Source organism: Hyperoodon ampullatus (assembly GCF_949752795.1).
Source record: "Hyperoodon ampullatus genome assembly, chromosome: 11".
Lineage (NCBI taxonomy): Eukaryota > Metazoa > Chordata > Mammalia > Artiodactyla > Ziphiidae > Hyperoodon > Hyperoodon ampullatus.
The window spans coordinates 52412748-52424878 of NC_136924.1; the positions used below are offsets into that span (position 1 = coordinate 52412748).

The window sequence follows — 12131 nt, forward strand, 5'->3', positions numbered from 1 at the left end:
TTGGAGGATTTCCATCTCACTCTCATGTTCTTTGCTTCCTGATATTTCATTTTGCTCTTTTAAAGACATTTTTCAGCATTTAATATAGAATGGTTTAAAATTGTTTCACATTTTTTTAGAAATCTTAAAATGAAGTTTTTAAAAATAGTAAATATTCTCAGACCAGAATAATTTTAGTGAATTCTTACCATTTAATCATTGAATAAGAATTACATTTGTATATATGATAAAAGTGAGCTTACCAGTTTTGATGCACTGAGGCATGACATTCTTTACACCCAGTTTATCTTGCATTCTTTAGCGTTTTTGTTTATCTCAGACTAAATTATTATGTAGAGTAGCAATCTAAAACATTAATAATTTAGCAAATGCTGTTTAACGGATGTTTCTTTTATTTCAACAGTTAGAACTTTAGAGTTTCCAGAGTACATAGGGACTTTATGAAGACCATATACTTAAAACAGTGGTTTTACATTATGAAAATAATTCTTTTGAGTTTGAAGATTAAGGGTATATTTGATTATGGGTATATTTCATAAGGCTCTTGAGAGGTTTTGAATTTTTTTAGGGCATGGAATTTTAATTGAGAGAAAATGTAGATACCACTTTCTTTGAAGGTGTGGAATGTTTATACATATATGTGTTTGAAGAAGTATAATAAAAATTCCATGTGACAAAAATTTAATTTTTCCATCTTACATTTCCATTCAGTATTCTTTTCCCAGTGAAGTTTTTCTTTATAAAGTTTTCTTCAGGACAAACAAAATTTTGTCTCTTTAGTAGGGTGTGGACTTCATTTTTCTGATTAAGCTGCTACGTCTATATAAATTTGATATTTTATGAAATTCTTCTTTAGGTCACTGTAGTTAAATTTATTTATTAAAAACTTCAAATCTGTTCTTTATATCATGTCCCCATGATCCTAATATCAATATAATGTTAAACTGTTTCCATTCTTCACCCTTATTAGTACTTTTTCAATGAATAGTCTTATTCTAACCTAAGTACTTTACAACTTTAACTCAATATTAAGTATAAATATTAGATCTATACTTAAAGGCGTAATAAGACTGCAAACATTCAGTAAATCTTTTACAACAGAAAATATATCCATATGTTATGCATGTCACAGCACATCCATTTAAGGAGATTTACTTTTGTTTTTTTAAAGAATTACATTCATAAGACTAGTTTTTCTGTTAAAAATTGCCAATACATAGTTTTCTCTCTGCATTTGAAAACCAATAGCTTTCATTACAGAATACAGATAATTACAAGTAGTTGATGAAAGTACCTACCTAATTTTTAAAGGTAGATGCCTATTGTGTCACAGCTTAGACATTTGTATTATACGACTTTACTGTCTGGTCCTGTAACTGACAAAATGGGTTAGCAACGCAGAGGAGAGAAAAACGATATGTATCTATATACCTTAACCTCTGTTGTCCAGAGAGGGCAGGGTGTTATTAAGAAGCTTTTGAAAATAGATGGTTTGACTTTGCTCCTGACAACTTTATCAAGAAATACAAACAAGCTATAGCTGAGAATGTTTCCTAAAGAAGATTTCATTGTGGGAATTATTCCCAAAGAATGCCTTGTCCATTAATATTTCAAATATTAATTACATAATTATTTTTGAAATGACTATGAAGATTTAAAGTTATAACAGTTTGGCAATCTAATAGCAGTAGCATCAGTTTGACTTTTTAATATGTTACTCTTCTACAAATGAAAACTAATGCAGAGTAACTATTACAGTCCCTCATTTTTTTCTTATTGTCTGTATAACTATTATGAAAGTGAGTTGTGTATTTTTAGATTGTAGTGACATAAACTTTCTTTAAATTCTATAATTTAAAAAACAGTATTTCAAAAGAAATTATCATGACTTTCTATCATTTATTATGAAACAATTTTTAATGAACAAGGTATCCTAAAATGTAGTTTTACTGTTTTTCCAAACCTACCTATTAAGGAACTAAGTGAAAGAAATAATTTCATTTTACTGAATACACTATTATTCTTTTAGCTTTAGGATCCTTTTCTACTGTATTTGGAGAAGAATGGAAGGAGAAGACTGATAGAGATTTTGTTAAGGTAATTCACGTAAAGTAAAATATTGAACCATTGAATTACATGTAGCCAAGGACCAAGGGTCAATGGTTGCTTATTTTATATACAAATTGTGATTAACTTGAGTAAAAAATTGTTTAGAATAGCTAAGAAACAGAAGTAAAGTTTTTAGTTATCATACATAGATTTCTGAGAATGATAAATCTGTAACAAAAGCAGTAAATCAAAGGATACCCAGACTGTGAGTAGCAGTCCTGGTAATTTCCTTAGGATTCTTTTTCAATTCACTTAATCACTCTTCAGCTGTGTCTAATATGCCACTTGATTTGTTTGTTCAGTTTTATTATAGTGACTGTATTTTTTTTTTTGCGGTACGTGGGCCTCTCACTGCTGTGGCCTCTCCCGTTGCGGAGCACAGGCTCCAGACGCGCAGGTTCAGCGGCCATGGCCCACGGGCCCAGCCGCTCCGCGGCATGCGGGATCCTCCCAGACTGGTGCACGAACCCGCGTCCCCTGCATCAGCAGGTGGACTCTCAACCACTGCGCCACCAGGGAAGCCCAGTGACTGTGTTTTCATTTCTAGAAATTCTCATTGTATTTTTTCAAATTTTCCCTTTTTGATCTTCTCCTTTTATACTTTTATAATTTTTAAAATATATATTTAAAATATCTTTTTATTAATATAATTAAATTATATATGAATTAAATATATGATATATAAACATGAATATATTATATATTTTATATGTAAAATATAAATGAAAGCTTAAAGATATGTACATATACACATACCTAATAATGCTAATGTCTAAGCCTCCTGCAACTCTAATTCTGCTGATTCTGACTTGGTGGATTATTCCTTTGTGTTTTATAATGTTGGTTTATAAATTTCAGCAGATTTCTTTCTGTAGGATTTTTGTACAGATTGGTTGGAGAGTGTTTCTTCACTTCTGTGTTGCTTTTGCCAATCACTTGAAAGGAAATACTGATCAGAATGACTTTATATTAATTTTTTTATTGGAGATTTTTCTGATTACTCTCATGGTAAAAACAAATCCATGGGAGATGTGGAGCAGTCTAGTGGTGAATATATCATGGATTTTAACTGAAAGCTCAAGCAGAGACAGTCAATCCCTTTTGTCTCCCTTTCTTCGAGGGTATTAAACCTTCAAATTTCTCACCATGATATGGAGTTGCATTTTTAATTCCCAGTTTTACAAGCTCACCAAAGTTCTATATTCTGTCCTTACCCCACCCACTAAAAGCCAAGTCTCTTGATGGTAGTTAAGCAGATAATTTCTATAACTCCAGAAAACTGGTGAGTAAAATGTAAGATGCACAAAAAAGTACACTAAAGTAACACATGCAATCACAGTGGGGAATGGGTTTGTCAGTATAATCACTAATCACATGAAATCAAGAGGACACCAATATGTTGAAGATGAATAGATGATCACGTCTGTTGTGTGTTTTCATTAATTTCTGCTATTTGTATTTTATTCTCATACTGTATTCTTTGGGTTTAAGTTTCTTCACTTTTTCTAATTTCTTGAGCTGGTGCTTACAGTTATTGATTTTTAAAAAATTTTTTCTAATATATACATTTGAAGCCATAAAATTCCATCCAAGCACACATTTAACTTTATACTTCCAATTTTGATATTTCATGTTTGTATTATAACTCATTTTAAAATATCTTCATATTTCCATTATGATTTTCTCTCTGAAACATGGATTATTTAGAAGGGAACTTTCTTAATTTCCAAAAACATATGAAAAATTTTCTAGTTTCCTTTTCTTTTTAATATCTAACTGAATTTCAGTATGTTCAGAGAAACATACTCTGTATAATTTTAAACCTTTAAAATTTTCACCCTTTATTTGGTAGCTTAGCATTGATCAGATTTTATAAGCACTCCGTGTGTATTTGAAAATAATATATACAGGCATATCTTGTTTTATTGCCCTTCACTTTATTGTGCTTCGCAGATACATTTTTACAGCTTAAAGGTTTGTGGCAACCCTGCATTGAGCAAGTTTATCAGTGCCATTTTCCAACAGCATTTGCTCATTTCATGTCTCTGTGTCCCATTTTGGTAATTCTCTCAATATTTCAAACTTTTTCATTATTTTTTTTTATTATTATATTTGTTTTGGTCATCTGTGATCAGTGATCTTTGATTTTACTACTGTGACTCACTGAAGGTTCAGATGACGGTTACCAGTTTTTTTAGCAATAAAGTATTTCGTATTCAAGGTATGTGCACTTTTTTTAGGCATAATGCTGTTGCACACTTCATAGACTACAGTGTAGTATAAACATAACTTTTATATGCACTGGGAAACCAAATTTGTGCTGACTCACTTTATTACGATGTTCACTTTATTGCGGTGGTCTGGAACTGAATCTGCAATATCTTCAAGGTATGCCTGTATTCTGAAGTTGTTGGGTGTAAGTTTCTATATATGTCAGTTAAGCCAACACAGTTAATCATTTTTAAAAAAGTTTTTTATTGGAGTATAGTTGATATACAATGTTATGTTAGTTTCAACTATACAGCAAAGTGAATCTTTTATACATATACATATATCCTTTCTTTTTTAGATTCTTTTTCCCATATAGGTTATTACAGAATATTGAGTAGAGTTCTCTGTGCTATTCAGTAGGTCCTTTTTAGTTATCTATTTTATATATAATAGTGTGTATATGTTAATCCCAATCTCCTAATTTATACCCCCCTCCCCCACTTTTGATTTTGGTAACCATAAGCTTGTTTTCTACATCTGTGACTCGGTTTCTGTTTTGTAAATAAGTTTGTTTGTACCATCTTTTTAGATAACACATATAAGTGATATCGTATGATATTTATCTTTCTTTGTCTGACTTACTGCACTTAGTATGATGATCTCTAGGTCCATCATGTTGCTGCAAATGGCATTATTTCGTTCTTTTTTATGGCTGAGTAATATTCCATTATATATATGTACCACATTTTCTTTATCCATTCCTCTATCAATGGTCATTTAGGTTGCTTTCATGTCTTGGCTATTGTAAATACTGCTGCAGTGAACACTGGGGTGCATGTATCTTTTCAAATTATAGCAACACAGTTAATCATGATACTTAATAGTTCCACGTCAGTACTGGCTCTTTTTTTTTTTTTTTTTTAATTGGGGTATAGTTGTTTTACAGTGTTGTGTTAGTTCCTACTGTACAGCGAAGTGGAATTCGTTGTGCTATACAGTAGGTTCTTATTAGTTATCTATTTTATACATATTAGTGTATATATGTCAATCCCAATCTCCCAGTTTATCCCCCTTCCCCCCCCCCCGCTTTCCTCACTTGGTGTCCATACATTTGTTCTCTACGTCCATACATTTGTTCTTTACATCTGTGTCTCTGTTTCTGCCTTGCAAACTGACTGTCATACAGAGTGAAGTAAGTCAGGAAGAGAAAACCAAATATCTCATATTAATGCATATATGTGGAATCTAGAAAAACAGTACAGATGAACCAGTTCACAAGTACTGGGTTTTTCAGCTGTTTATTTCTTCATTTATGAAGAGAGATATGTTAAAAGCACCCAGCTTCAGTGAGGATGTGTTTCTTTCAGCTTATAGTTCTATAATAATTGTGTTTTTATATTTTGAGAATGGGCTATTTAGTGCACACAGGTATAGTTGTTACATTTTTCTGGTTAATTGAACATATTATAAAGCGTCCTTGTTACCTTTAAGTCTCCTTTATCCTTTTTTTTTTGGTCTGACATCAATATAACTATATCAGCTTCCATTTGGTTGGTGTTTATATAGTTCATATTTTACTTTCAATCTTTTTTATCCTTATATTTTAGGTGAATATTTTTTTGTAAATAACATGTATTTCAGCTTTTTTCTTCCCGTGTGAAAAACTTTGCTTTTTTTTTTTTTTTTTTGTGGTGCGCGGGCCTCTCACTGTTGTGGCCTCTCCTGTTGCGGAGCGCAGGCTCAGCAGCGATGGCTCACGGGTCCAGCCGCTCCGCGGCATATGTGATCTTCCCAGACCGGGGCACGAACCCACGTCCCCTGCATCAGCAGGCGGACTCTCAACCACTGCGCCACCAGGGAAGCCCAAAACTTTGTTTTTAAATTAGTGCATTTATTCCATTTACATTAAGTGTAATTTTGATACAGTTATGTTTAAATTTACCATGTTCTGAATTGGTTTCTATATGTCCTGCCTGTTCAGGTTTGTTTTCTTTCCTTCTCCTTTCTTACTTACCTTTTTTGAATTGATTTGACTGAATATTGTTTATTATTCAGTTTTCTGCCCACTTAGATTTTACGTACACTTTTTCTGTTTTCTCATTAGAGATTATATTTTAATCCTTACTAGTTTAATAAGTTAGTACTTTTACCTCTTCTTAGATAATTGCAGGGACAATAGAACAACTCCATCTCTGTTTTCTCATTTTTTGATTTATATACTACTTTTGTTGTGTATTATTCCATTTTTGTCAGAGAACATATTCTGTATGACTTCAGTCTTTTTTAAACTTATCAAGACTTGTTTTATGGCTCAGCGTATGGTCTTTCTGGTGAATGTTTTATGCACACTTGAAAAGAATGTTGTACTATTGTTGGATGTAATATTTGTTGATAACAATTAAATCATATCATTGACAGTGTTGTTCAAGATTTCTGTATCATTAATGCATTTCTATGTAATTGTTCTATGATTTCTTGAGAGATGAGTGTTGGAATTATCAACTATAATTATGAATGTCTTTATCCCCTATCAGTTCTGTCAGTTTTTGCTTCGTGTGTTTTGAACCTCAATTGTTAGTAGCATGTACAGTTAGGATTATTATATTTTCTTGATGATTTTATTTGTCATTATGAATTATTCTCCCTGACTGCTGGTAATTTCCCTTATCCTGAAGTCTCTTGTCTGATATTATTTATCAACACCAGCATTTTTATGGTTAATGTTTTCATCAATATCTTTTTCCATCACTGTGCTTTTCATCTGTAGTTTTATATATAGTGTTTCTTATAGATGGCTTATAGTTGAGACTTTCTTCTCTTGCTTCCTTCAGTGTGCCTTTCAGTGTACAATTTCTTCCTTTTCATCAATGCATTCAGACCATTTATACTTTATGAGCATTTTAAAGGTAACATTTCTGTCTTGTTTGCATTATTACTGACAATAAGTTACTTTCATTCTTATTGTTCTTCCTTTTGTGATATGTTTTATCTGACTGCTTTTAGGGTGTTCTCTTTGTCATTGATTTTTTTAATGTGCCTTGTTGTGGTTTTTATATTTATTTATTTAGTTAGTTTTGTTTTGCTTGAGGTTTATTTAGCTTCTTGGTTTGGTATTTTTCATGAAATTTGGGAAGTTTTTGTCAGTTATTCAAAAATTTTTTGTTTCCCCTCCTGCTTTTCTGGAACTGTTCTGCAGGCCACTGTGGATCTGTTCATTGTTTTTAGACCTTTTTATTTTCTGTGTACTTCATTGTGAATAGTTTCTATTGTTATGTCTTTATTTTCTCTTTTACAATTAAGCCCATCTAGTCATATTTTTTTATTTCAGATATTACGTTTTTCAGCTCTAGAAATTCCATTTGATTCTCTTTTATATTGTCCCACATTCATCTTAATTATGTTCATATTTTCCTTTAAATCCTTCAACATATTTAATAGTTGTTTTAATGTTCTTGTCTGCTAGTTTCACTATTTTTATTGTTTCTGGGTCTTTTTTTGTTGAAACTGATTTTTGCCTTAGTTATGAGTCATGTTTCCCACTTCCTTTGTACATCTAGTAATTTTTTATTAGATATAGATATTGGGACTGTTATATTATTTAGTGTCTGTTTTTTGGTGTCTTTCAAGAATGTTGCACGTTGTTCTGGCATGCTTTTAACTAATATATGGATAGTTGTTTTTAAGTTTTGTTATGATGAATACAAGACTAGTTTATCTTTATTCCTAAGGTATGGTCTTTTTTGTACCTGAATTATCTGCATATATATATATAGAGAGAGAATATATATATATATATATATATATATATATATATATATATATATAAAATGTCTTCTCAGTTTAGTAATTGCTGTGACCTCTTGGGTTTATTGTCTCTGTATTGTTGTCTAGAAAGAGTGTTTATGTAAAGATATGGGGCAGTCACTGAGCTCACCTCATTTGCTTCCCATGTTTCAGTGATTACGGTTTTGCATTACTCTTGCCCAGTCTGTGAAAACAATTGTTTTATATATATTGGTTTATGATGGGATGACTACTGCAGTACCATTACGGCCTGAGCAAAATTTTCTTCCAAGCATTTTTCATAGATTTTAATTTTATATATATTTTTACCCGTAAGACTTTTTTTAGTATTTTATTTATTCAGCATTTATTTTGATTTAAATTACATCTTCCTTTTCATGTATTTTTCCCCCCAGTGCAGGTTTGCAGATATTTTTCATTTGTCAGAAAATGTCTTTATTTCAGTTTTATTCTTTTTTTTTTTTTTTTTTTTTTTTTGCGGTATGCGGGCTTCCCACCACTGCGGCCTCTCCCGTCACGGAGCACAGGCTCCGGACGCACGGGCCCAGCCGCTCCGCGGCATATGGGATCCTCCCAGACCAGGGCACGAACCCACGTCCCCTGCACCAGCAGGCGGACCCCCAACCACTGCGCCACCAGGGAAGCCCTTTCAGTTTTATTCTTGAAGAGCAATTTCACTGTGTAAAGATTCTACTTTGGCAGATATTTTCTTCCATCGCTTTGAAAATATCCCATTGTCCTCTGGCTTCCATTATTTCTTTTACAAAGTTTCCTGTAATTTTAGTTGTCTTTTTCAAGGTTATCTGTCCCTTTTTCCACCTTTGCATTTAAGATTTTTCTTTGTCTTTGCTTTTCAGGAATTTTATTACGATGCTCCTACACATTTTATCTTTTCTTGGAGTTTGGAGTGCTTGTTAAATCTATGGTGTGGTATCTTTCAATTGATTTAGAAAATTCTCGACCCTGTCTTTTCAAATATTGTTTTTGCCCATTCTTTCTATCTTTCCTCAGGAACTCCAATTAATTTTATGTTAGAACTTTTCACTGTATGTGTCTTGAATGCTTTTATTCTGTTCATCCTTTTGTCTCTTCATGCTTCTAACTTGGTATTTTTTTCTGCTGTCTCTTCCAATCACTAATTCTTCCTTGAGTTGAATCTAATCCTTTGTTAAGTCTGTCCATTGAGTTCTTATTTTCAGTTCTAGAATTTCTATTTAGCTATTTCTTATAGTTTCTACTTACATGCCAAACTTTTCGATTTTATCTTCTATTTCTTTGTTTATTTTCCATGATCATTTAAAATTCTACTCTGATATCTTTATTATTTGAATTTCTTGTGGCCCTTTTTTCTTGGTTATTGAACATTGTCTTATTCCTTCATATGCCTAGTTCTTTTTTATTGTTACCAAAGATTTTTTATCATGAGTTTTTTTTGCAGTGAGTCATTTTGGTGGTGGACCTTTTCTCAGATCAGAAACTTTAAATGCAAAGGAACTTTAATTCCCAAAACTAAAATACAGTCATTTACAAAATACATCAGAATGTTTAGAAATAAACAGTGAACTAATGGCCCATGTGCTTCTTGATTAGTAGGGAAGTAACAAGATAAAATGGCATAGAAAAGTTAAGATTAAAGTTCATTTTATATAGACATATTAATATATAGGCCTTTGTTTCTTAGCCTGAAAGATTAAGTAGTGGATTTCAACTTATTTCCTGTCTCTTATGGGTCAAAAAACAGTTTGTTGATATGGAATACTGCAAAGGAAACCTAAATATCTGGGTTACAAATTTGTGAACACAAATACTTCACCACTTGCTGTTTGATTTTCTTCTAGATGTAGATTTACTCAGTAGCTAGCTAGCTATGTCTCAGGAGTCTATAAATAGTAATACTGTGACTGTATGCAGTTTACTAATTAATGACTATTAATTATCATAATTTTTAGGTACTGATGAGCATAAATACTATTTCTAGATATTTTCCATAGCTATAAAGTGATCTGAAAATATCTGTGATTCATATTGGTGACAGTGTCAGAGGTTCTGCTATTGCTACTGTGGTTCATTTTCTAACATTCAGAGTTGAAGAAAATGCTAAGGAAATGCTAAATTTTAGTTAGAGGTTAATGAACATGAAGATGTCATTTTTTTCTCCTCATTCATGTTCATAGATGACCTATATTTTTCACAGACCTTTTAGGGATCTGTGGGCCCTAAGCCAAAATGACACCTTTGAACTATAGAAAAATCTAGCATTTGTGTCAAAGAACTAAGTACATAGAATACAATGATATCTACTTGAACTAAAAATAGAACTATTATAGTTTTACAGTATGTGTGACTATTTTTAAAGTAATAGAATAGTTATTTGAAATTGTCAGAATTAAGTGTAATAATTTCTCATCACAGTTTTGGAAAGACATTGTTGATGATAATGAAGTACGTGACCTCATTTCTGACAGAAACAAGTCTCATGGTAAGTCAATGAGAAAATATTTTAAATAACTTTGAAATATCAATAATAATAAGTGAAATATCAGTTTACGTAAAATATGTTTTCTTCTCTTGTAGAAGGTACATCAGGAGAATGGATTTGGGAATCTTTATTTCATCCACCTCGAAAGCTGGGCATTAATGATATTGAAGGACAACGGGTACTTCAGATTGCAGTGATTTTGCGAAATCTTTCCTTTGAGGAGGGCAATGTTAAGCTCTTGGCAGCTAATCGTACCTGTCTCCGTTTCCTATTACTTTCTGCACATAGTCATTTTATTTCTCTAAGGCAATTAGGCCTTGACACATTAGGAAATATTGCAGCTGAGGTAAGCATGTGACAGTAGCTTAAAACAGTTTTTGTAGTTAGCACAGTATTTACTTTAAAATTTTAGGATGTGGGATTGTTATATTTGCCATAATTATAGAATATTAAATGCTTACATATAGTTTTTGCCTAAAGGTATTACACACTTTTGTGGAAAAAGAGAAATATTTGAAATGATGCTCCAGATTCATTGATGGCTATTCTCACAGTAATTACATTTTTTAAAGTTACGTAACATTGTTTGGCTCATTTTTATTAAATTTGAAATATACATTTGGATCTAAATTGGAAGAAGCCTACCTAAACAGTAGTGTCCTTTTTTTTTTTCCAGCTTTTATTGGATCCTGTTGATTTCAAAACTACTCATCTGATGTTTCATACTGTTACAAAATGCCTCATGTCAAGGGATAGATTTTTAAAGATGAGGGGTAAGTGCTCACTTAAGTTTCTCATTGTCTAAAGTACACAAGCTTTTTATCATCTTTTAAAAGACAAATACATGTTTGTGTGTGTATGCTTTTCAGGCATGGAAATTTTGGGAAATCTTTGCAAAGCAGAGGATAATGGTGTTTTGATTTGTGAATATGTCGATCAGGACTCATACAGAGAGATCATTTGTCATCTCACTTTACCTGATGTGCTGCTCGTAATCTCAACACTTGAGGTGCTATATATGCTCACAGAAATGGGAGATGTAGCTTGCACAAAAATTGCAAAAGTAGAAAAGAGCATAGGTAAGACTAAACCACAAAAAGCATTTAAGTTATTTTCTTTATTAAGGAAAAAATATTTAATGTGGTTGCTGTAAAAAATCACAATTGATATTTGGGGTTTACTGTTTATTTTGAGGAGTCATTACCCTTTCAGACACGCTTGTTTGTGTTATTCTTTCTGTCTATTTTAGATAAGCAAGAAACTTCTGTTGTGTAGAGACCAGGATGCATGTGGCTATCAGTAATCTTTACTTCTTCTCTTTATTTCTATTACTATATATTAAATTTGAAATCAACAAAATGGCTATGTCTGACTCTGGGGGGCAGGTCCATCTGTTTCAAGTGGTCAGCTGCTACTATTAAGCAACTAAAGCTGAGTGGAACAAGCTTCCTTCTCTTCCTAGAAATGCTAGTAGTGGTATTATCTTCAAAATCATTGAACTCACCTTCTTAGTGGGTTGTCAGTTTTA

General features: G+C 32.1%; 1 protein-coding gene across 1 annotated transcript in view; it reads left to right on the forward strand.

Moving 5' to 3' along the window:
• Positions 1 to 12131, forward strand: part of ARID2 (AT-rich interaction domain 2) — a gene marked incomplete at its 5' end in the record, with an annotated part of 162312 nt that overhangs the window by 95957 nt on the left and 54224 nt on the right. The window contains 5 exons of the mRNA XM_079715821.1: positions 2030 to 2097; positions 10537 to 10603; positions 10699 to 10949; positions 11280 to 11376; positions 11473 to 11682. Of these exons, the coding sequence (XP_079571947.1) occupies positions 2030 to 2097; positions 10537 to 10603; positions 10699 to 10949; positions 11280 to 11376; positions 11473 to 11682 (693 nt within the window). The remainder of the gene's footprint in view (positions 1 to 2029; positions 2098 to 10536; positions 10604 to 10698; positions 10950 to 11279; positions 11377 to 11472; positions 11683 to 12131) is intronic.